We start from the raw sequence: 24,350 nt of genomic DNA, 5'->3' as shown, positions 1-24,350 counted from the left end.
ATGACGAGGAACATGCGTCTTCCGCAGATATTGGCCCGGCTACATGACTGAATACCTCATATATCCTTGGCCTATCTATATTGCCATCTAAGCTACCCTGTCAAGAGTAGCCCATTTTATTGTAAAGTCCAAAGCGCTTGACGATCTAGTTGGGGGCCTTGGCAACCTCAGCGGGCGGATACTGGCCGCCATACTCCGACACGATCCATTGGCAAAACTCCTCCCACTGCTGATTCCAATATTGAATGCGCTGGGCTTTGATACCCTCACCACGTGCGGCCAGATCAATATCCCGAAGCCAGTCGGCATCGGACTGGTCCTCAAAGTTGGACCAGCGAAGACTGTTCTGCGCCAGAGCTCCCTAGGGTTCGTTAGCTTCAGCTCCGGTGCGGACGGGTTCCAACAGGGAGTCCTACCAGTCCAGCGAGTCCAATGTTATCGAATCCTTGGATGGTTTGATAGAAATCATAGCTCAGACCTGCAATGTCCTGTCCGAGAATTGCCGGATCGTCGTTGCTGATGGCCGTGGGAACACCATGAGCGATCATCGCGGGGAGAGGATGATGGAGGATATCCGTCGCCAGACGCAGCACTTCGTTGGAGATGGGGCATACTTCCACCATGACTGCCTTTTCAATCACCTCCTCGATGAGAGTTGGGTGCTTGTACAGGGAGAACCCATGGCCGATGCGGCGGGAATTGAAGAGAATGGCATCCACCAAGTTGTAGTCGGTCGAGTTTCCGTCTCCAAGTGTCTCACCAGCGTGGAAAAAGAATGGGATGGTGAGATTCAGATACTCTGTCTGCTCCCGGAACCAGATCAGTTCGGGGGCCAGGTCAGACAGTGGACGACCCAGATCCTCCTGTGCGACCAGGTCGTAACCACTGAACAGCTCCGGAAACCTTTGCTTGCGCTCAAGAGCAATTTTCATGCCTGAGATAGTTCAGTCGCGTTCTCAGTTTATCTGGAAAAGCAGACTTACTCTTGGTGATTTTCTCCCGGTTCTTGCTGCGAGTGTCGGACCAGATGACGCGGGCTCCCCAGAAATTCTTCCCCTTGTCGGTAGCCTGGAACTTTTCAATCTCCTCAATCATCACATCCCACCAGACGTCGAGGTTGGGATCAACGTCCTCCTGGCCGGTGTGAACCAATTTACCGCTAGAACCGCCGCTGCGGATTTCCACCCAGTTGATGCCGTCGTCGGCTAAGCCTTCAAACAGCTTCTGGTAGAATGTCCTTACAATAGGCTCATAGTTGACCATTGTATCTGTTGGACCAAAGCACGCTTGGAATCGTCGCCAGACCTCGTCGACCCCCAGCTCATGGCGAATCGACTCCTCCGGTAGGACGGTCAGCTTGGACTTCATGAAATCTATAAAGCCTTGCCGGCCACCGGGGAACTGGTCCGCAGCGATTTGAACCGAGACCTGGGTGTTGGGAAGGTAATTAGCCGAGGAGATCGTTGCAGCCGACGTGTTTATGGTCGTGTTGACATGGGCGAAAGCGACCGTGGCATTTTCCGCGCTCTGCTGATCCAGAATCGGTTGCGACGTGGAAATGACCATGCCTTCGGTCGTAAGGATGGTCTCGAGAATGGTTTCAAATGGCAGCATGGCCGACAAGTGCGCATGCAACAGCGCACCCTTGGGCATGCGCTTGACAATCTTCCACAGCTTCGTGGAATTGATGTATGGCCGTGCCAGAGGGAACATCTCCCCGGCGAAACGCTCGTCCTCTGGATGCTCGGACGTGCCATACTGCCGCCAATAATCATCGATCTCCTCCTGCCGGATCGCCTGGACGATCACATCTGCCTGTCGAGCAACCGTCGACAGGTTCTGCCGAAACTCGTGATCTACGGCCCAGTCAGTATCCGTCGTCACTAGCGAGCCATGGCCGCAGCATACCTTGTCGCTGCCGCTTTTCTATGGTGATCATGGCCGATCGAGCCATGAGATGGCGCCGCACAGCACTGCCATTCGGATCCGGGGCGTCATCAGGAATAACTTTGGCCGCAGTGAGCGACAGACACAGCGCATAGGCCACGAGACTCGGCAGTTTCATGGTGATCAGGGCCCTTGGCACTCGGCAGGATGGAGAAGAAGAATTCGGACCGCTCTAACGCGTCCAGCTACAGCTTAATATAAGAACCTTTGGGCCGGTGTCCCCGACTTAAGAGTAGAGAGGCACAGAGAAGCATATTATTAATGTTTTGCTCAGCTCTGCAGGGATTATCCTGATCAGCTGGCCCGATTTACATTCTCCGGCTCAGGTAAGTGGTGGATTGCAGTGAGCACTATCCGACACTATTGGGTGGACCCTTCTGTCCCTTGCTTGTGGGCCTGGTTGCTCTTGCTGTTAGATCACGGCTCATGCGGTGTGACTGCTCTCATCGAGTCAGGACACACCTGCCCTGCGTATTAGGAACCGTTCCCGGGGTGACCAGTGACGCCCGCATCGGTTAACCCATTGGTCATCTTGGCATGTCTCTCCCTTTCTTGGCAATTGGCGATCAGCCTCAGCTTTTCCGTATTGGGACAGCCAGGGTTCGCCGAATTTTGAGTGATCTTAGAACTAAGGGAGCGTGGGATGATGATACTAGTGTAGATACGTACTAGCCGTATGATGGTAATTATGTTAATCGAGACGATGTGCTGATATTTTTTTGACCTTCTTGGCCTTCCAAGGTGCTCTCTTCTTACTCCGGCAGGACATGCGTACTTCGAGCTTCCGTCTCTGATCATTCCCAGTGGAATTTGCGGCCCGTTCCGCAATTTCTCAACCAGGTCACTGGCTCTGAGGGCTTGAAATGTGATCTGTTGGTCCTGCACTAGAAACGAGGACTGTGCGCTGTCATGCTAGATAACGTGTCATTTCAGTGACACAACATTTGTCAACTCACTCAAAATCAGGGGTGATCCCTGTAGACTCTGACTTGCTTTGGTCCGAATTGCAGCGTATTTTGTTACGAATAATGCTCGGTAAGCAAACATGCATATATACTTTGCTGAATAGTCGAGGAACAAATGGGTATTTAGGGTTTAAGGCCATGGGATCGGCGAAATATATACATGTCTATCTCGATGGTCAACTTTCCCACGAAGCAAACTTTCATTGGTACCTAAATCTCAAGACTTTGCTCTATATGCATTCTAACGATTCCTCGATAAAATTCTATATTATTATCGATTTAAATACCGAGTCTGATTCTGTAAATCTTACACACACTCTACTCGCTTATCATTATGGAGACAACCCACAGCTCGAAACCACGTTCATTATTCATTGCTATTTGTATTTACTATTGAGTGCATCGAAATCGGAAATCCCCGCTGATGATCCTGTTTGTTTAAGGTTCAATAACCATCCTTGCCAACAAAGCGTGCAGACATTGACGAATTCAGTAAAGGGCTGAATGCAAGGTGACATGCCCATCACCTGTCATCTTGGCCAGGTCAACAGCTCGAACCAGTAGCCAGGAATGGGAAGAAACCTTTTTTAACTTAATTATCGGCTTGGATGAATAGGTGTTTTTTGATTTATGACTACACCTCCTGGTATGAGGGACATTTCACAGCTTTTTCTGTACGAGAGATCATAACATATCAGACAACGCTGTGTCTTATGAGTATGCCTGCGTTACTCCCTCAAGGACCCCCCTCTCCTGGTCCGCCCACCATTTTCGCAAAACTTCCTCGCCCCTGCGCGCCTTTTGCGCCGCCCGATTGCGGTACACACTGTCAATTTTCCGCACGCTGACCTCGTCGCTAACGCACCACCGTTTGAGGTCAGCCTCCCACTCTTCGTAAGTTATAGTCGGCTTGTTGTAGCGCGTGCGGATGTTGCTCAGGGTATGCGTTCGCAGCGCCTTGGCCGCACTAGCGAACCGCGTATTGTCTTTCGGCGTGGACCGCGACGGAATGAGCGGTTTGAGGGAGAGATACATGATTGTTTTGGACTCCTGCGCAGCAGCCATCAGAGGCAAGGCAGTTGTGGTGCAAAAGGGTTGGGGACCGAGGGCGAGGTAGGAGAGAGGCGTTGATGAAGTCACCAGGGAGCAGAGTGCGTTGATTGTGCATTCCGCGGATAGGTAATTGAATCTTTTTTGTCAGTTTCTTCCTTTAATCCACGGGGCAAAGACATACCTCGCGTTCAGGTCCTGCGTGGAATAGGCCTGACCCATATCGAAAGTCTCCAATGCAGGATGACCTTGAAGGGATGAAACCAATGCAGTCGCTCCCTCATCGGTAAGGCCAACAGATTGCACGGAAAGACGTTGCAGTGTCTTGTTCTGTTGCAGCCCTTTAGCCAGCACTTCTGCCCCTGCATCGCCGATCGGATTGCTGGACATATACAAAGAGGTAATAGGGCAATGTGGCGAGGCGAGATACGTGGCAATTGCCTCACAGGCCGCCGTTGATATCCCGGTCGCGGACAGGTACAGGATCCTCATTGACAAGGGAGTTGGAGGAACATAGTCTGCCAGTCGAGTGAACAGAGCAGCGACGCCTGCATCACCAAGCTCTGTCTGATCCAGATCCAGTGTCCGGAGGTTTGGAGTCTGAGTGATGAGACGGAAGAGGGAATCAATCGACCCCGGACCGAGGGGATTCCTCTTGAGCCAGAGATTCGTAACGGCAGGCGACTTGACTAGTGAATCTGTTAAGCGTGCAAACGATGCTCCGTCTATGCAATTCCCGGCTAGATACCAGGTATCGATGCGGTCGGGGAATTCCCGTACGAAGTCGGCGATCGCCTGTGCCCCAGCTGGGCCGATGATGTTATTTCCTAGCAGAAAATGCCGCACAAACGTGTTGGAGCGCAGACTGTGCATCAGCGTCGCGATATTTGGCGGACCAAGAGCCATCTTGCACAGATCCATCCGACCGTCTTCGTACAGCACCCCCTTATCAAACTCCAGGGTCGGAACGTTGTAGTAAGGCTCGACAGCCAGCTGGCTCTGGCCTGTAGCATCAGAGGCGGTATCGTAGCTGCCGTCATGTTTTAGATGATTGAAGAAAGGCGTGAGAGAGTCCGCGTCGCTGATCTCGACGGGCATCGGCAGGCTGGGTGCTCCTTTGAGCATGTCTGCGGTGACTGTCTGATCCCAGGGGCCTTGAGCTAGAATTCGATCCGACCAGCGCGGTCGAACGTCAGGAGATGATGCATTCTCGTCTTCGGCGGCCTGGGCGACTTCTGGAGAATCGCTGACTCGAAGCCGGTCGAGGGAGATGGGCTGCGCTGTTAGAACCGTTGCCGACGCCATCTTGTTTACTTTGCAGGTGATTTATCTCGGTCGGAAATTAGGTCCTTATATATCTTGAGTGCGAAGAGTATGACTCACGACGTGGAACAGCTCATAGGTTTATGCCAAGGGCAGATTCAGCCTTGTGGATGGTGGAGGAACATGGAAGACGGCAATGGAAGAGTCATCGTTATTGGCCTCCGATATCCACTATTTTTCATGCAAGCAATGATTGAGGGATTCGAGGCCATGGTAATAATGAACAGGGCTTTATGACCATATATATGGGAAGTCTATGAAGGAGGGAATCCATCCCACAGTGCAATACTGTATAAAAAGGAGGGACCAGGAGGGCTGCTAATGATATATTATGAAGCACTTCAATGCTCCAGCATGAATTTAATCTTTTGCAATATCGACACAAGCTTTCAGCACCACCAAGTTTAAAAGTCATAACTGCTTGTTCACAATCTGTCCACAGTCAGGTCCATGCTCTGTTTCCCGATGCTTTTTTATTGACACATCGGTGATTAAACTTCTCGTCCTCATCGATGAATTCATAGCATAGCCACAGAGAGAATGGGTTTCTCTCGGTTATTTACTGTAAGTACTACCAGCTCGCCCGGGAAAAAACCTAATCTGGAGCCAGGAAGGCAATTGGCTTGGTAGTTCTCCCAGCTCCCGCACCGTCAACATATCCAACTCGACTATTTATGAGATTCTCTCAATTAAGCTACCAACGCCCCATCTTTTACAGCCCTCAAATTCTACAAAGAGTGGGGAGGCGGGGCTCAACACCCCCGGAACTCTCTAATATATAACAGTTGTGTCGTCTTGGCAAACACATTTACGTGTATCAGTTGAGCATTGTCAAATCAAATCAGTCATATACTGCTAAGCATCTCAAGTACTCTAACAGATGCTAAATGTCCCGCGTAGGGCTTATGAACGACCAATACCATACGCTGAATTTGATATCCACATTGCTATGATTATCAGGCTGCTTTGGGCCAAGCTTCACCACGTCAAACGGCCCGGCTTCTTGGCATCTGCGAGGCACACTCTGAGGCTGAATTAAGCCTCAACTCTGCCTTCGCTGCCACCCAAGATCCCAGCTTCTCTTGACCTCTTCTATGGTCCGGTTCGTGCTTTTCGTTTTTCAAGCCTCCAAGGAGACATTTTCTCCAACAAGTAAATATTTTCTTATTTCAATTGTTGCCAGGAATCTTGGCTAGATTCCTGTGTGCGGGGCAGAAGCACCATTTCTAAGTCAATATGCAGGCTGTAGAGATTCCTTTGATGTCAAGAGACAAATTTGATGGGGAAATCCAGGATGAAAGTCGGTCACAGCGAAAATTCAGGAGACGGATGCTCCAAGCATGGAGATTCACTGTTGCAAGCGGTGCTTTAGCAGGTACATTGGTTCTGCTGGTTAACCTGATCACCCTGGCAGTAATGTACAGCAGATTCAGTCTGGTGGACTACAGCATTACATTCTTTACTGGAAGTTGTGAAACAACCCATACTGTCACCATTATCTCACATATTATAATCAACGTGCTGAGTACAATCCTGCTCGCCTCCAGCAACTTCAGCATGCAATGTCTGGGTTCGCCTACCAGGAGAGAAGTCGATTCAGCCCACTCTAAGCAGCGTTGGTTAAGTATTGGAACTCCAACCGTTCGCAACCTTTTCTTCATTTCCAAGTCCAAGACCTTATTATGGCTGGTTCTGGGTGCTAGCTCATTTCCTCTGCACATGTTTTGGAACTCGACTGTCTTTGAAACAAAGTCTACAAACGACTACCTCGCTGTCACCGTCACAGAGGACTTTTTGCAAGGTTCACAATGGACTATCCCAGCGAAGTCTCACAATATCAATGAGGAATACGCAGATGCTGATGCTAAAGCTGCCCAGTACCACACTATAATTCACAACCTCCAGCAGGAAGCCATTGCCAGCAAGTCGGGCAACTCTTCCAGTGGACTCGAGTTTCTCGACGTGGAAGAGTGTCTCCGCGCTTATGACCAGGACAAGGTATCAGACCGCCAACATGTCCTTCTAGTCGTCGACAATAATGCCGCAGCTACCCTTGCGGTAGAGGGGGAGACTCCCACAAATTCCTCAGTTCTAGCGATCTACTACAATGTTTTCTTCACAACCGGCGCACCTCTATTTCTCTGGATGTGCAATTCCTCAACAAATAACCTTGATGTGATGAATGGGCGCGAATGGTCTTGCGCATCCGATCTTCTCAAGTCTGGTGCCAACAACTGGATCCCTGGTGGAGCTGGAACAAATGGCGCAGTCCTTGGTTCTCAGAGAGACGCGCTGGTTCGCTACTGCTACTCTCAGCGAACACCTGAACAATGCAAAGCCAACATTGTCCCTCTCTTCTTGATCGTCGTGATCATCTGCAACTCTATTAAAATCGCCTCTTTTCTATACACCTTACGAATCACAAAGAAGGACCAACCTCTGTGCACAACTGGCGATGCGATTCAATCCTTTCTCAAACGTCCAGACCCATACACACAAGGCCGTTGTCTTGTCGCCAAATATGATTATGAAAAGCTCGGGTCAGAAGAATGGACGACTCGTGCACCCAATGTCGGCGATCTCTGGGCAGGAGGACGATGGCGATGGGGCAAAGCTGTCAACTGGTGGCAATGGACGGTTTACATGCTCTGCGTATGCAGCGTCATCATTTTTGCCGGATTCTACCTACCACCCTTTAATATGCCTAATTTTATTACGGTATCCCAGTCCGCCATTGCGACACTGGGCATCGGTCAACCTCATTCAACCTTAGCTGCTACCAAGGCCGGAGTCTCAAATCTTCTCACTGGCTTCGTGTGTGCCAATGCCCCGCAACTGATCGTTTCATATATCTACCTGGCACTCAACAACATGATGACTACCATGCTTGCTATGGCCGAATGGGGTAGCTACACTGCTGGGCCTAGGAGCCAACCCAAGGCTCTCCGTGTCTCTTCTCCAGTGCCCAATACCGAGCAGAAGTCAACTTATACGCTCTCTGTTCCTCTGAAATGGGGCATACCAACGACCATCTGTGTAACGGTTCTACACTGGCTGATATCTGAAATGGTATTCCTTGCTCGTATCGATGTGTACGACGTTAATTCTCATGGATCCGGCACACCCACTTCCGTTACCGATATCTTTTACTCGCCACTGGCTATGATTATCGCTGTATCCCTCGGTTCTGCAATGGTCGGTATCCTTATTATAATTGGAATCTTCAAGAAATACCCGGACTCTATGCCGCTGGCAGGATGTTGTAGCGCCAGTATAGCTGCTGCTTGCCAACCTTCTCGAGTTCATGGAAATGCAATGGGGAATCAAGAGTATCCCGAAGACCTGGTGTACAAGAAACTTCAATGGGGCGTTGTGGAGACCCCTGAGGAGAATATGCCATTGGGCATTGGGCATGCAACGTTCGCTGCTGAAGATGTGAGTCCTTTGGTAGAAGGGAAATTATATGCTTGATTTCGAGTGAGCGGTCCCGCTTCCTTTACTATGAAAGTTTTTGCAGAGTAGGATAATTTTTGATGCTCTTGCTGCTGTCCGGAACCATGTCAAACAGAAATACTTTGCAGCTATCGCTGGTAGCTTGTAGATGGACAAGCTATCTAACAAGGTCTCTACCTTTGCTAATTATAAACTAAACTCAATGCGGTTCCCTGCGTAATCTCTGGCGAAGAAGCGTGTCGGGTATTCGACCCCCTTTTCCCCTACAATCTTATCATCAGTAACAGTTTCGTGTCCCATCCACACAGGCCTTATCCTCACCTGAACATTCACCCGGCTGATCCGCCTGTAGAGGAGCAGCCGAGCCCCCTCGAAGATGGTGATCATATATTCGTTGCTGCAGCTTTTGCAGGTCGTCCAATGAGCCTACACGAAGGCAGGGATGGCGGGGAGAATCCGGTTCATTCTGTCCGAATGCAATGTGAATTTGCTGCTTTCCGTCTGGTGTAATATTGAACCTGGTCGCTTAGCAACATTCCGCCCAGAGAGGACTCCATATAATTACCAGGCAGTTGTGTCTTTCTGTAACTGGGGGACTGGAGTAGCAGTCAGCCCCAATGTATCCACATAGAATGTGTATGCGTCATTTAGTGTCCCTGGAGGAACAAGGAGATTGATATGAGAGATTCCAGTGATCATTCTGACAGTATTTCTAACAATTCTTTGGTTTGTGATTCTGGTTGTGGGCACGTCAAGTCGTTTATGTATAACTCCGATCGTCGGAACCCAAATCCCGTCGTCGGCAATCATCATCATCCTCATTATTTGTCATCACTATCGTCATTATGGTCATCAACTTCATTACATCAATTCACTCTGTGATCCCCTTTGTAAAACACAATTGATCTTTGCACACGCCATCCTCTACATCCAGCTTAACCACCCCCCTCCTTTCCCAGCTCGCCTCCCACACCTGCGCAGAATACTTTTCCTATGCATATACATTATACACTCCCTGCGCGGCAAGTATCCTAAAGGTATTTAGCTCCTATAATTTCTGGGAACAGCCTTAGCCACAGGGGAACCAAGATTCATATACTCAAGCCAGAAGCACACCTGTGTCTCCAAGTAGGGCGGAACACTAGAATAGACCACGCGTAGGCGCATAATAGTCATCTTAAGCGTGCTAAGTGCTAACTCCATAAAAGTCTCAAGTAGAAGCAAGGGCTGCCTGCAGCGCATGCGCAACACACTATACACCCAGCGGAGGAGTTTCATGGCATGCACCCCACCGCCGGGGTAGGGTCGCTTACGCGGCTGCCCTGGTAGGACATTGGTATCAGGTATGTCTTACAGGTTAGGTAGGCAGTAGAAGCATGCTGTGGTGTACTGCCTTAGGGATATCTCAGAGTAATAAGAGCACTAGGTAGAGGGGTTTAGGGGCACATGGTGTGTTGTGTAGAAAGTATTAAAGTTATTAGGGGAGGGGAAGTTACTATCTATTTAGTTAGAGCAGTCGATGCCCACTCTAATTTAGATGAGGTAGAATATGTCCAGGGTGCTGTGATTATAATGATCAGTCTTTGTTGTCGTGGTATAGTAGCTATTATTGGGGGCTAGTAACTTACCAGTTAAACCTCAACCCACCCTTGCTGAATGACCACCCGTGCGCGTGCAGCTTCTCAACAACATCAAAGACGCCGTTGTCTTGCCACAGTCCCTCGTCCATGTAGATAAATGCTATCCATAACATTTTCTCATGGCAGTCCACCAGCACCACGCCGCCTTCAACGTCAGCGAGCAATTCTTTAGCGCTCATGGCGAACCCTCTGAAAAGTAAATGATGATGATCGCGGAATATAAATATGAATATCAGATCCTCACTCGGCATGACAGGGGTCAGGATGTGGGTAATCCGCCAAATTCCACTATCCTGCCAGATTATGGATAATGTTACGACTAGCCATTTTAGGCATAGCATTTTTTAAGGGTTCAAAAGCAATTACAACCACGCTCTCTCTGTAGAGTATAGCAGTGGATTATGACGTGGCGTGCCTGTACTTTTAATTGTTCTCTCTGATAATACAACAAAGTGTCAATTGATTGATTCTCGAAATGCACGATCCCGAGTCCTTCTGGTCTCTGCATGTGTTTTTCCAAGACCCCTGCGGGTCTGATCTGGGCTATTGCCATGTGTGACTATAGTTTTGTTAATCATAGCCATATCAATCGATGTTTATCCTTATTTTCCACCCCTTTTCCCTTCATGGAACTGGTAGTAAATTCGGCCTCATGTTAGAGTAGAATCCAATAGACCCAAGCTCGACTCCTGCCGATAACTCTGGACTCAGAGTTCCAGCGAAGGCCCATGGCATACAATGTATACGGAACTTGCCGACGCCAGAGAGTCACGAGGGGTTGTTTATGGAGATATCCGTCTATCTGCTAACTAAAACCACTAAAACCGGGAGTGTGAATAGAATCCAACTTGGAAAGTGAATACAAGCTATGGACCCATGACTATATAAGCTGGATGCTCTTTCTAACTTAGAAACGCTCTTGACTCAACTTCTGTCGCCTTGACTACCCTCATCTGGATCGTCACCCTTGAAGAGTCTGCAATATCTGCATATCAGTTGCATTCTGATAAGGTCCCACCCTTGAATACACTACGATGGCTTCCTTTTTCCGTGAAGTGGGCCGAATTAATGGCCGATTGCACGTTGCTGCCATGCCAATTTCCAATGTTGCTGGTACCCACGATCCGGCGCGTCGATTTTATCAGTATGACGAGTAGGTTCTACCTCCCTTTCTGTCTGCCATGCCTTGGACTAAGAATTACTAGTGAACCGGATGGCGATAATGTCGTCCAGTGGCTGCTCGGCCACGACGATGAGGAAGAAGCTATTGACCACGAGGAAGAAGACAATGCGATCTACATGAGGAACTGCCCATCGTGCAGACAGAGTGCGTACTACTACATACTACCCATTGTACATTGCTGATGTCAATCAACAGGACTGGAAGCAGGTCAGAACGGCCTTTGCCTAGGTTGCACGATTGTGGTTGCTGGGGGGATGGTTCTCTTTATGTTCTCGTTCTTTTTGCCCATTTTCCTCTTGCTCATATTCCTTTGAGGACAACTCTCTCTACTCGAAACTCCCATCTGGCTTCTACAATTGCTCCGTACAGTCAAACCAGATATCATCGCTTTCAATGAAGATCGCAATTTGACATTGGACTAAGGATGCCACCGAATATGAGAGATACCTTCCTTCAATATTACGAGTCGAACGCCAGTTGTGAATCCTGTCGCGGCCTGGCCCGAGGTCATCTAACTGCATAGTGAGAGACGAGAATTCTGATTCTTACAATGTGCCGAGGTTAGGAAAGATGCTACCAATGATGAAGAGATGTATTTGAACGTCCAAGGATTCCCAGAGAGGATCTTGAGAGATGGCATGTACATAACGCCTTAATGTCTCAAATAACATTGCGGAGGATCAGTTTATCAAGTGGGATATTACCATGATGTTCAGTTGAATGGCTGATTCCTTATTGGTAGCCCGATGCTATTACAAATCAACCCCGCAATCAATCCATGCTAATAGCATTTTATGGTAAACGCACATACTCAGACTAATAAGGGACAAAGGTCTGATTCTCCTAATGTACCATCCTATACTTGAATTTATAAGCAGGAAAAGTGAAAGTGGGGCTGTATAAATAGATTAACTATAAATTAGTAGGTTGAACTTGAACCTAAGAAGGTATGTTTTTCATGAACTCATTGGTCAATGACAAAGAGTTCCAATGGATCCTCACCAAATTCCGTGATCTGGCTGGCGATCCACGAAGCAATACTAAAGCACATGATAACAGCGGAGACTTCTACAATATGGTATTTCTAATCATCAACGGGGTGATATCCACCCGAGTGCGATGTATTAAACACACTCATCTTCTGTCTTCTACGCGTATTCATCTGCATCCACAGTCTCCTATACCTCTACTGTAATCCAAAATGTCTCCTATCCGCGTTGGCCTGATCGGCCTTTCTGGTGCTACGGACTACGAGGGCACTGCCTGGGCCGCAAATGCTCATCTCCCATTTCTGCAACGATCAGAGCATTTCACTATCGCGGCGTTGCTCAACTCTTCCGTTCAGTCAGCGCAAGCTGCTATTGAGAAGTATAATCTCCCAAAGGATACCAAGGCGTACGGCAATCCACAAGGTGTGTTGAACCGTCACTGGGTTTGTTGGATGATACTGACTTGAAAGACCTCGCCAATGACCCCGACATTGACCTGGTGGTCTCTGTTGTCCGAGTCGACCGACATTTCCAGACTGTGCGTCCCAGTCTAGAGGCAGGCAAAACCGTCTTTGTCGAGTGGCCCCTCGACCGCAACCTAGAGGTCGCAAGAGAAATGGCAGCTTTGGCATCCGCTCACAATGCAAAGACTATTGTGGGGGTGCAAGCTTCCTACTCACCAGTTGTCCGCAAGTTGCGTCAGTTGGTGCACGAAGGAGCCATTGGCCGGATTCTGTCCAGCACCTTTCTAGGCTCGTGTGGGAACGATGTGGCCTCCGAAAGTAAGAATGTCCGATACTTTCTCGACAGAACAGTGGGAGGAAACCTGATGAGTATTCCTGTCGGACACAACCTAGAAGCTGTGGTCTCCGGTATGTGGACAACCTTACATTGGCAATATACCACGTGCTGACGATAGACAGTCCTAGGGGAATTCAAGAGCGTCACCAGCAGCTGTGCCATTAGTCGTCCGGAGCTGGACATTGTCGATTACGCGGACGGCGGCAAGGTGGTTGAGAAATCAGTGCGCAACACAGTTCCCGATCAGATTCTGATTCACGGCATGGCAGAGGAGTCAAATGCATTCGTCACCATCAACCTGTACGCAGGGAAGGAAATGCCAGGTCTGCCGCGCCTCGACTGGAGGATTCAGGGGGAGAAAGGCTGGCTGCGAGTGACTTCGCCTATGGGGTTCCTCAATGTCGGTACGCCAGAGACCAAGTTGCAGCTTTATCGGACTGAGTCTGGGCAAGTCGAAGAGGTCAAAGTGGACGAAGACGAATGGGACTCTCTGCCGATACCTGCTCAAAATATCGCGCGACTGTATGAGGCGTATCGTAAAGGGGAGTGGTATCCTACGTTTGACTGGGCTGTGAGGAGACATGAGTTGATTGATGGGATGTGGAAGCGATTTGACAAGGGAATTCAGTTGGGTTGATGATAGGGAATTAATTAGTTGAATGGTACCTCGGTTTCTCCACTTTCACGATCAAGGCCATTTTTTATAGTCAAGGCAGCATTTTGCAATTTCACCCCTGTACTTGAACTGAAAATTTAATCCGTCTGCATGCATTGAATGCCGTATCTATTGCAAAATACAGTGGCGCCATTCTGTCCCGCAGTGATGTGACTTGGCGGATGGCCCCGCACCAAGAACAGAGAACTCCTCAGCAGAGGACCGAATCAGGTCATTCAGAGCTGTCAACGCAATTTCATTGTCGATGGCGTGTAGTATCTGATTGTGAGACCCTGGTTGGTCCATATTTCAAGTGAAGATCAACCCGCGGGTTAGATATATAAGGCCATCTTGGACGATGACTGCGTTACTGGAAGAATCTACCGATCAAGAGAGCCACGATGTCAACATTGAAAGGTCCCATTGTCACAGAGACGCACTTCCAGAACAGAGGCCCGGCCGAAAAGAATGGAACGATCACTCTGGTGAAGTCTGTCGAAACCAACGCAGCGAATCCGTCGACAAGACCGAGATTTGAGCTCGAGGAACATCCGATCGACGAGGTTCGACAGATCAAGGTCGGGGTAATTGGAGCCGGACTATCAGGTATTACAGCGGGAGTACTGCTGCCTGCTAAGCTGCCCGGGCTGGATCTGAGAATCTATGACAAAAATGCCGATGTGGGAGGCACATGGTAAGACATCGGAGGACAACCTGGAGCGTAACTGACCCCGTCAGGTTTGAGAACACGTATCCCGGCGTGAGATGCGATATCCCTGCGCATGTCTATCAATCTGGATTCGAGCCCAACACGCAATGGACGGAAGAGTTTGCTCAGGGCCATGAGATTCGCGAGTATTGGCAGCGAGTCGCTCGTAAATACGACGTCTACAAATATCTCAGGCCACGGCAGAAGGTGCAGAAGGTCGAATGGCTCCCTGAAGAAGCCAAATGGGAGGTTACTCTAATGGATCTGGAGAGTGGAAAGGTATTCTTCCGTTTTGTCCTAAATGAGCACGCCTAACATTCCTAGGTCTACGCCGAAAAGCTCGACGTCGTGATCAACGCCCTCGGGCACTTCAATGCATGGAAACTTCCCGACTACGAGGGCATCAATGACTACCAAGGCCATCTGTTTCATTCCTCCAACTGGAATCACAACGTCGACTTGAAGGGCAAAAGGATCGCGCTGATTGGCAACGGAGCATCTGGGCTGCAGGTGCTCCCGTCCATCCAGCCCATCGCAGCACACGTGGATCACTACGCCAGGAATCGCACTTGGATTGCAGATTCGTTCGGCACTACGGGCGTTCGACGACTGGAGCCCAATCTATTCTCTCAGGAGCAGCTTGAGTCTTTCAAGGACCCTGAGGAGTATTTGAAGTACCGCAAGAGTGTCGAGCAGGGCTACTTCTCCCGATTCGGAGCCATCTTCAAAGACTCGCCCGAGAACAGAGACCTGCGAGAGAAATGGACGAACCTGATGCTGCAACGGGTGGGCAACAAACCTGAACTAGGAGACAAGATCATTCCTGACTTTCCGCCCAATTGTCGTCGTCCCACGCCGGGACCAGGCTATCTGGAGGCGCTCACAAAGGACAATGTCAGTTATATCCAGACACGTATAAAGAGGTTCACAGGAAAGGGAATTATAACCGAAGATGGAACTGAACGCGAGGCCGACGTTGTCATCTGCGCTACAGGAGCCAACGTCGACCACGCGCCTCCCTTCAGCATCATAGCAAATGGCATTGATCTGAAAAGCGCATGGAAACCGGATGGATTGTACGGCCATCCATACAACTATCTTGGTGTTGCCACGCCGGGTTTTCCCAACCTCTTCTGGATTGGAGGTCCCCATTCCACCGGACACAGCGGCAGTGTGCCTAACAGCATCGAGAATCTGGTCACCTATGTCGCCAAGTTCCTGCGCAAGATCCGCAGCCAGGGCATACGGACAATACAGCCTTCCAAAGCAGCCACCGACGACTTTGTCGAGTATTGCGATCGATTCTATCCGCGGACGGTGTGGAGCGACAACTGTAGCTCATGGTACAATGGTGGTCGACCTGGAGGAAGGATCCATGGTCTATTTCCCGGGAGTGCAGCGCATCTTAACTACATCCGCCGTGATCCCCGGTGGGAGGACTGGGAGTACACCTACACCAATCCGAGTGGAAATCGATTTGCTTACTTTGGCAATGGATGGAGGCAGCGAGAGTTAGACAGAGAGGCTGATCTGACGCCGCATCTGCAGAAGCCAGAGACGATTGATCTTCGCTCGTATCTCGAGGGTTGGTGGGATGTTTGATTCATTGTTATATAGCTCTTTGCAGTAGATAGATGTTGGAGACATATTGATACAGTCTTATTATACTGTCAAGATTCTGATCCGTACCATATTGATGAAGCGATACACACAACTCACTGCTGATCTCTTGCATATTCAGGAACATCCTCTCCCTCTCTCCAGAAATACTTGGCTCCTGGATGCGTCTCTAGCAGTCGATTCTGACCCTTCAGGCCATACACGTTCTCACGCAATGTTCCCCCCTTGACGGCGTAATCCTCCCAGAAGAGACCCCGGCGGCGAAGCTCAGGTAGCAGATAGGTGATGATATCGTCAAATGTCCCTGGAATGGTAGCGTAACTGAAGTTGAACCCGTCCACATCAGCCACATCCACCCATCGTTCCAGTTCATCGGCCACCGTCTGCGCGCTACCAATCACCTTGGCTCCATTTCCCCCGAGACGCAGATACTCGGCAATAGTCTTCTTGTCCCACTTTTTACCGTCCGTTCCGGGAACTGTACTCGCCCAGTGGTTGACCATGCTGCGGATGGCGGGCTGCTCGACAAAGCGAAAATCCTGATCATCCTCATACTTGGACAGGTCGTAACCCGACCATCCACCAAAGAGCGCCAGCGCACCCTCTGTATCGCCATAGCTAGCCAACTCCTCAAACTTGGTGTGCGCGGCTTCATCTGTCTCCGCCACAATGACCAGCAGCCCGGCGATGATCTTGATCGACGCAGGATCTCGCCCAAAATCCTTCGCCTGCGAGCGAATACTATCCACTGACGCCCTGACCAACTCTGGCTTTTGCCCATTCAGAAATATCGCCTCCGCGTGCTTAGCCGCGAACGTCTTGCCCGCCGACGAGGTCCCAGCCTGCAACAGGAACGGCGTGCGCTGCGGACTCGGCTCGCAGAGATGCGGGCCTGGAACATTGAAATATTTGCCCTGGTGATGGATCTGCCTCACAGCCTTTGGGTCCGCGTACCCCGCCACGCCATCCTTGCGGTTGACGGCTCCATCCCGCCACGATGCCTCCCACAGCTTGTATGTCACGTCCAGGTACTCATCCGCAATCCGGTACCGCTCATCATGCTCCACCTGCGTATTGAGGCCAAAGTTCCGCGCCGCGGAGTCCAGGTACGAGGTGACAATGTTCCATCCCACGCGTCCGCTACTGAGATGATCAACGGTGGAGAACCGCCGCGCAAGTGCATAGGGGGCATCGTACGTTGTTGACGCGGTGATGCCAAACCCGATACTCTCCGTTGCGGCCGCCATGGCGGAAACACTGTACAGCGGATCGTTGATGGGGAATTGTGCGCCGGCGGGGATTGTCGGCTCGAGGTTCGCTGGACCTTTATAGACATCGTAGCCGCCCAGCACGTCGGCAAAGAAGATGGCGTGGAACTTGGCTGCTTCTAGCTTCTGTGCCAGGGCGATCCAGTGCTTGATGGACTTGTAGTCGGGCCCTTGGTCCGTGGGATACCGATGGAGACCTGGATTGAGATGGGAGGGCGATTGCATGGCAAACGCGTTGATGATGAGTTGCTTTTTCTGTGTTGAGGACATGGTGCACTATAGGAATTGATTGAAGGAATGGTGAGAGAATGGATCGGCTTTGAATTTGTTGTGGGAGATTCTTCGCGGTTGCATCAAGTAGATATAGTTTGGAATTTTGTATAGTTAAACAAGCACGAGCTTAGATCCACGCAGCTGTCTATACTTACCCCTCACGAGAATCCATCATAGGATAAATTGTGAGGGGCACATCGTATCTGCTAATCTGCCGACCCAGCCTACTGAAGAACGACAGTATTGAGCCTGTCTCTCGAGAATGTTAGTGGGCCGCTGAGGCGTGCGCGGGGTATCAGATTGCGCCACACTTGGCATTGATTGTGAAGCAACCACAAATGAGAAGACAAACCTGACATAATTTGGAGTAACCTTTCAAGCATTGCAACTCCTGTACAGAGTTAGGTATGCTGATTACCAGCCGTTCCAGGTAGCAATTGTAATGAGAAGCTGCGGAGACCAGACAGTAGAATTAGGAATCTTATGTATCTTGAATATCTATCTGGAATTGCTCTCTATATATGCATAGAATGTCGACTACCGTCCTAGATTCATGACAATTCTCTTGCCTGACGCCTTGCCCTGTCTCAAGAGCTCCAACGAGGCGTTGATACCCTCCAGCCCACCGTCTGCCAGTATAATCTCTGGCAATCGAATCGTCTCTGTTTGTAGCAGCTCCTCAAGCCAAGTCACCATAGTCTCACCCACTGCAGGAGAGCTATGGAACAATTTAATTGGAACGGTATGGTAGATGATCCTGCTGTCCCTCTCTTTGGGCAGCCCAGTCAGCCCCAGCAGATGCGCATGCGAGCCATCATCGTGCACGGAAGCATCAAGTGTCTGCTGCAGCAGAGTTGCTGTATCTCTTCCCACGATATCAATAGCATATCGCAGCTTTCCCCTCGTTACGCCGCGGATGATCTCTACAGCCCTTGCGGTATCGTGGCGATCGACGAGTAGGTCTGCTCCCGCATCGACAAGTCTGGCCCCATGTCGAGCTACATCAGCCACGCAAATGACTCTCAAACCCGCTAGTTTGGCAAGCTGTAGAGTGATATATCCCGTCGTCGTGGATGCTGACTTCATTAGCCGAGCGCCATTGCAGAGATGGGGTCAGCTCACCTCCCCAGATTGCAAGCCAATTTCCTGGCGCTATTCGTTCCGCTTTCGATGATTGAAAGCACTCGTCCCTGATATCTCGCGGCAGTTCATTGCGGTCGATCTGCAACATGACTTTAGGAAGATTTGGTCCAGGACATCTTTGAATGCGACCAAATTCTAACCCAAATGAGACCCCCAGTGCCAGAGCAGCTGCAATAAACGCTACCCCCAAGGACGCAGAGGCATGTACATTACCCGTCGGCGGAATTCGAGCAGCGTTGAAATGCGTTGCTACGGCATATTCCTGAAAGGCAGCCTTGCGAATATCCCGATAATCCGTGGACGGAACCAGAACGATATCACCGACTCGAAGACGGGAACAGCCGTCGGACACCTGGATGACCTCGCCAGCTAGGTCACGGCCGTTGATCCATGGGAGGGCTGGGATTCCGAAGTTGTATGCACTGAAATGTCAGAAACGGTCTTTTAGGAAGGCATCGTTACTTACGGCCCTTTCCAATCGATGGGATTCAACCCAATGGCGATGATCTAGAGACGTTAGAATATTCGGCGAAATCGGCGAAATCGGTACCTTGACTAAGATCTCATCTTTGTGGGCAACTATAGGGATGTCATGATCTGCCACAAGGGTATATTGCTCCCCTACACCCTTCAATAACAGGGCGCTCTGTCTTGTCTTCTTTTGCTGTTTGGTGGCTGATGCGACGTCGAATCGGGGGGTGACGGTAGGCCCTGGTGCTTTTCCCGCAGACAAATGGCGATGGAAGAGCGGTTCTTCCAGGCGACTGGCTTGGACATAAGTAGATACTGTAGTCATTTTGTCAGGGTAAAATGACTCCGCTGTTGTGGCGCACAGTCGAGGGTATTTTGTTGATAGAGAATATGTATATTAGAATACTACTACTACTACGACGCCGTGCGCTTATACATTGACCAAATATTATCCGTCTTCCCCATCAATTATTGATTCATGACTCGGCAACTATACTCCAGTGGATTGTCATGTCTCATTGCTCTCCAAGAAAATTGGTATATGGCGCATGGCGGGGTTAAGATGGCGTGATAAAAGCACAAATCTGGTTCAGGAGACGAGGCACATCCTCACAACAGGCTTCGTCCAGTTTCTCGGTCGACAGAATGCTCCTAACTTTCATCCTGGTGGATCAAAACGTGGTTTCGCCATTATGATACTCTTCTCGCCATCCAGGTAGTCGCTATGGGGTTGGTTGACTGTTATCTCAGGATCAGGAATACGGCTTCTCCAAATCATCTGCAAAGCCCGCGATGATGTGATTAGCGCTGATGATGGCGCTGATAGCAGAAGACTCAGAGAATCAGGACGCATCCACGATACACAAAATTCAAATTTGCAAATGTTGTTTAGCAGGTTAAGCCAATTTCATCGACAGCATCATGGGCAGCATAAGTCTACTAAATACTGTACAGTCAAGGTAAACTTTGTGATCACGTACAGGACACACTCGGAGTCCTTGAACTCCTTATCCGTCTACGAGAGGAGTCTATGAATGGAATCTGCAGGGATATTAAAGCTCTCACGGTCAGTCAGCATTATTAATGCAGGTGGGATGTAGACAACCGCGGCCGACAATGGCGTGCCTGGAAGTATGTTACACCAGGCAGCTTATATGTAGCTCCAAGACAGGATCCAGATAAAATCGGTGCGTGAGATAGATATGATGGACTCTGATGCTGCTGCTAAAGTATACAAAATGGATGATTCTGAATATCAACCACTCCTAAACCCCACATCTGCTCTGTATGAAACGATCTCCTACGAGTCTATTCAAGACATCAGGCCAAATGGACGTCCTGTGTCTAGCCGCAGCACAATCCCCGAGACCGCCACTTATGGCCGCAATCTCACATGGACGAGCGCATATATCTTGGTAATATCGCGCGTCATCGGCAGCGGTATCTTTGCAACTCCAGGCTCAATCGTGAAGTCGGTCGGAAGCGTCGGGTTGGCGCTGCTGGTATGGCTCGTGGGGACGGTTCTGGCAGCATGCGGCCTGGCTGTGTCGATGGAGTTTGGCTGTATGCTCCCGCGATCTGGTGGCGACAAGGTGTATCTCGAGTATACGTATCGGCGTCCTCGATTTCTGGCGTCGACGTTGATCGCCGTTCAGGCGGTTCTGTTGGGCTTTACGGCAAGCAACTGCATTATATTCTCCAAGTACACACTGTTTGCTCTCAGCATTGAGCCGACGGAGTACCAGCAAAAGGCTCTAGCTGCGGGGCTTATGACCGCAATTACCATTGTCCACGGGTGTTTCCTTAAAACCGGCATATGGATACAGAACCTGCTGGGATGGATGAAGATTTTCATGATCGCTGCGATGACACTCACAGGGCTCTGGGTGATACTCTTTCGACCTGAAGAACAGCCCATTTCCGTGTCGAATGATGTGGATAGGACTGGATACGACGTCTTTCTGTGGGACAATCTATGGGAAGGGTCGAATTGGAGCTGGAGCTTGCTTTCAACATCGCTTTTCAAAGTGTTCTACTCGTATGCTGGGCTCAGTAATGTGAACAACGTCCTCAATGAGGTTCAGGACCCGGTCCGGACGGTCAAATCTGTGTGTCCGTCCGCTCTCGTTACTGCTTGTTGTCTTTACCTGTTGGCAAACATCTCCTACTTTCTCGTCGTCCCAATCGAGGAGATCAAGAACAGTGGTGAACTCGTTGGGGCTCTCCTGTTCGAACGCGTTTTCGGGCCGCATGTTGGCAGGACCTTGTTTCCTCTGGCGATTGCCATCTCCGCCGCGGGAAATGTTATGGTGGTCACCTTTGCCTGGGTAAGTTTACTCAATGTCTTCAAAGTACAGTAGATGACGTGGATAGGCTCGGGTGAATCAGGAGATTGCTCGACAGGGCTTTCTGCCTTTCTCCTCCATGCTCTCATCATCTCGCCCGTTTAACTCTCCTTTGGGAGGATTGATTGTGCACTACATTCCTTCGCTCATGGTGATTGTACTTCCCCCTCCCGGAGACGTGTACAGCTTCATTCTAGATGTCGAAGGCTATCCAGGCCAGATATTTGCCTTGGCTATTGCAGTTGGCCTCTTGATCATGAGGCGACGTCAGCCTAATCTGCCACGACCATTCAAAGCATGGCTTCCTGCGGTCTGGCTTCGAATCATCGTCTGCGTTGCTTTACTGGCGGCGCCGTTTATTCCTCCTCCGGACAGAAAGGGCGATGTGGATTTTTTCTACGCAACATATGCGATCGTGGGTGTTGGAATGTAAGTCTGTCCTCCTGTTCAAGGGATTGGCTGACAGATACAGTCTACTCTTTGGGGTGATCTATTGGTATATTTGGACAGTCCTCCTTCCACGATGGGGAGGATACAAACTGGAAGAAGAGGTGGATGTGCTGGATGATGGGACGAGTATTACGAAGCTTGTGCCGTCGTATATTCTCTAGCTACTCTCAGTGATCTAAATAAACTTGCAATCTTCTCGGAAAGACATCATCCCAGACTAGACTTGTAGCCGTGCGGCTGTAAAGTTGACCACATCCAGTTCTTGCTACGAACACAGGTGATCCCCGTTTAGATTCAATACAAAGACAACAATCTGTTAGATGTAGGTCAGTAGGAACTGGCCGTTTTCCGGTCTGACTGGCACACAGAGGAATATCCGTGAAGCCTCGTATAGGACGGCCTGATTAGAAATGCAATGGTATATTATAAATGCATCGCGAGGCTTTCATTTGCCATCTGCAAGCATCACATGTCGGTTCGATGATCTACAACATCCTGCAGAGCAGCACATCAATCACAGGGTCTGTCAGAGCCAATCGGCGTATTTCCTATTTCTCAGCATCTGGTTCTTTCTAAGATGATGCTCGACTCGCAGCCATGACGTGCTGGTCTGACAAATGCATACCCCGCAAGAGAACTTCGTGATATAAGACCAGCTACGGAATGGCTAATTGATACCATCACTATTAATCAAATTCAGAAACAATTGCAAGTGAAGGATATCGACATGGCATCAGCAGCTGTTCAGCTCCCAACTATCCATGAGCCTCAAGCTCAGAAAACGTCTCTCCTTCCGACTGCAAACGCACCGCATCATGTGCAGACCACACTTAATTTCCTGAAGGAAAACGAGGACGGCTCTCCCCCGGCTCCGTCCTACGTCGGCAAGCCAGAGACCTACGACCGACCTTCGGTGACGCTGCCCGTTACCATCCACGACGTCAGCGGCCACGAGCTAGAGTACACACTGGACAATAACGGGTTCCAGTTCTACTACCACGAAAGCAAGGAGAAGGACTTTGTCGACGATGAGAAGATCAAAGGGGAGTACTATCCCGAGGTAGAGCAGCTGCTCAAAGATGCGTGAGTCTGACTGCCCTCCTCAATGGAAGCTACTGACACCAAATCAGTACCGGTGCATCCAAAGTCTTCATCTTCGACCATACAATCCGCCGCAAACCCAAAGACGAACGCACCGTCGCCGCTCAACTCCGCGGGCCCGTCCAGCGCGTCCACATCGACCAGTCCTACTCGGCAAGCAAGGACCGGGTCTCTTACCATCTCCCCGATGAAGCCCCCGAACTCCTCAAGGGCCGATACCAGATCATCAACGTCTGGCGGCCGATCCGAACCATCCTCAAGGATCCGCTTGCTGTCGCAGACGCGCACTCCGTCCCAGATAGTGACCTCGTCCCGACCAAACTCATCTACCCGAACCGGGTGGGCGAGACGTACGGGGTGAAACCGAATCCGGGCTTCAAGTGGTACTTCCGGTACGCGCAGCCTCCGGAGCTGGTGACGCTGATCAAGTGCTTTGACTCCAAGACGGATGGACGGGCGAGGAGGGTACCTCATTCTGCTTTTGTTGATCCAGCGACGGAGGGAGAGGCGTCAAGGGAGAGTATCGAGGTTCGGGCATTGGTCTTTCATCCGGAGGATCGTGAGTAGATTGCCTTGGGTCTGGTCCTGCCAGTAAGGCAAGGAGATCCATACCGTAGTTGTCCATTCTTTCTTGTGGCTTATATGACAATGTGATTTAACAGACTGTACTGTGGATATCTTCTGAGATAACTTCAATTAGAATGACTTAGTATTAGCATATGCTCGAGCCAGGTGCAGCCACCCTTAGGCATGCACTTTTCTGCGAAGTAAGGAGGTAGATCAAGCCTCGTAATTTTCATTTCAAGGATTCACTCGTAGGATAGAAGCAATTGTTACTGGAGTGCACTCMCCTCATATTGATCATCCCTGCTAAAATGCCGTGCGAGCACGTAATCCGCCTGGCAAAAAACAACATTACTTCGAACTCTTGGCTCGGAGATTTGGCCATGAATAACGTCGACGC

At 50.0% G+C, this 24,350-nt stretch overlaps 11 protein-coding genes across 11 annotated transcripts; 5 read left to right on the top strand and 6 right to left on the bottom strand.

The window, feature by feature from the left end:
• Window positions 1–145: 145 nt before the first annotated feature.
• Asppvi_007024 (adenosine deaminase family protein) lies at window positions 146–2,065 on the bottom strand (the record flags this gene model as incomplete). The annotated part of the gene is made up of 4 exons (XM_043302918.1): window positions 146–361; window positions 417–934; window positions 984–1,856; window positions 1,909–2,065. 4 exons carry the CDS (start codon window positions 2,063–2,065, stop codon window positions 146–148), a joined length of 1,764 nt encoding a protein of 587 aa, XP_043158853.1.
• A 1,558-nt stretch (window positions 2,066–3,623) lies between these two features.
• On the bottom strand, window positions 3,624–5,267 carry Asppvi_007023 (uncharacterized protein; the record flags this gene model as incomplete). Its single annotated transcript, XM_043302917.1, has 2 exons — window positions 3,624–4,101; window positions 4,147–5,267. 2 exons carry the CDS (start codon window positions 5,265–5,267, stop codon window positions 3,624–3,626), a joined length of 1,599 nt encoding a protein of 532 aa, XP_043158852.1.
• A 1,575-nt stretch (window positions 5,268–6,842) lies between these two features.
• Window positions 6,843–8,756, top strand: Asppvi_007022 (uncharacterized protein; the record flags this gene model as incomplete). Its single annotated transcript, XM_043302916.1, has 1 exon — window positions 6,843–8,756. One exon carries the CDS (start codon window positions 6,843–6,845, stop codon window positions 8,754–8,756), a length of 1,914 nt encoding a protein of 637 aa, XP_043158851.1.
• A 168-nt stretch (window positions 8,757–8,924) lies between these two features.
• Asppvi_007021 (putative glyoxalase family protein) lies at window positions 8,925–9,437 on the bottom strand (the record flags this gene model as incomplete). The annotated part of the gene is made up of 3 exons (XM_043302915.1): window positions 8,925–9,001; window positions 9,060–9,256; window positions 9,304–9,437. The coding sequence occupies 3 exons, from the start codon at window positions 9,435–9,437 to the stop codon at window positions 8,925–8,927; spliced, it is 408 nt and encodes a 135-aa protein (XP_043158850.1).
• An 834-nt stretch (window positions 9,438–10,271) lies between these two features.
• Window positions 10,272–10,557, bottom strand: Asppvi_007020 (uncharacterized protein; the record flags this gene model as incomplete). The annotated part of the gene is made up of 2 exons (XM_043302914.1): window positions 10,272–10,299; window positions 10,367–10,557. 2 exons carry the CDS (start codon window positions 10,555–10,557, stop codon window positions 10,272–10,274), a joined length of 219 nt encoding a protein of 72 aa, XP_043158849.1.
• A 2,205-nt stretch (window positions 10,558–12,762) lies between these two features.
• Asppvi_007019 (uncharacterized protein) lies at window positions 12,763–13,988 on the top strand (the record flags this gene model as incomplete). Its single annotated transcript, XM_043302913.1, has 3 exons — window positions 12,763–12,973; window positions 13,021–13,422; window positions 13,474–13,988. 3 exons carry the CDS (start codon window positions 12,763–12,765, stop codon window positions 13,986–13,988), a joined length of 1,128 nt encoding a protein of 375 aa, XP_043158848.1.
• Window positions 13,989–14,407: 419 nt separating this feature from the next.
• On the top strand, window positions 14,408–16,317 carry Asppvi_007018 (flavin-containing monooxygenase; the record flags this gene model as incomplete). The annotated part of the gene is made up of 3 exons (XM_043302912.1): window positions 14,408–14,700; window positions 14,745–14,994; window positions 15,040–16,317. The coding sequence occupies 3 exons, from the start codon at window positions 14,408–14,410 to the stop codon at window positions 16,315–16,317; spliced, it is 1,821 nt and encodes a 606-aa protein (XP_043158847.1).
• A 113-nt stretch (window positions 16,318–16,430) lies between these two features.
• On the bottom strand, window positions 16,431–17,873 carry Asppvi_007017 (LLM class flavin-dependent oxidoreductase; the record flags this gene model as incomplete). Its single annotated transcript, XM_043302911.1, has 1 exon — window positions 16,431–17,873. The coding sequence occupies one exon, from the start codon at window positions 17,871–17,873 to the stop codon at window positions 16,431–16,433; it is 1,443 nt and encodes a 480-aa protein (XP_043158846.1).
• Window positions 17,874–18,413: 540 nt separating this feature from the next.
• On the bottom strand, window positions 18,414–19,815 carry Asppvi_007016 (zinc-binding alcohol dehydrogenase family protein; the record flags this gene model as incomplete). Its single annotated transcript, XM_043302910.1, has 4 exons — window positions 18,414–18,952; window positions 18,999–19,441; window positions 19,486–19,526; window positions 19,570–19,815. 4 exons carry the CDS (start codon window positions 19,813–19,815, stop codon window positions 18,414–18,416), a joined length of 1,269 nt encoding a protein of 422 aa, XP_043158845.1.
• A 913-nt stretch (window positions 19,816–20,728) lies between these two features.
• On the top strand, window positions 20,729–22,446 carry Asppvi_007015 (putative methionine permease; the record flags this gene model as incomplete). The annotated part of the gene is made up of 3 exons (XM_043302909.1): window positions 20,729–21,817; window positions 21,864–22,264; window positions 22,308–22,446. The coding sequence occupies 3 exons, from the start codon at window positions 20,729–20,731 to the stop codon at window positions 22,444–22,446; spliced, it is 1,629 nt and encodes a 542-aa protein (XP_043158844.1).
• Window positions 22,447–23,012: 566 nt separating this feature from the next.
• Asppvi_007014 (uncharacterized protein) lies at window positions 23,013–23,953 on the top strand (the record flags this gene model as incomplete). Its single annotated transcript, XM_043302908.1, has 2 exons — window positions 23,013–23,368; window positions 23,416–23,953. 2 exons carry the CDS (start codon window positions 23,013–23,015, stop codon window positions 23,951–23,953), a joined length of 894 nt encoding a protein of 297 aa, XP_043158843.1.
• Window positions 23,954–24,350: the final 397 nt, after the last annotated feature.

Source organism: Aspergillus pseudoviridinutans, assembly GCF_018340605.1.
Source record: "Aspergillus pseudoviridinutans IFM 55266 DNA, scaffold_4, whole genome shotgun sequence".
Classification (NCBI taxonomy): Eukaryota; Fungi; Ascomycota; class Eurotiomycetes; order Eurotiales; family Aspergillaceae; genus Aspergillus; species Aspergillus pseudoviridinutans.
This window is presented reverse-complemented; position numbering and strand designations above follow the sequence as displayed.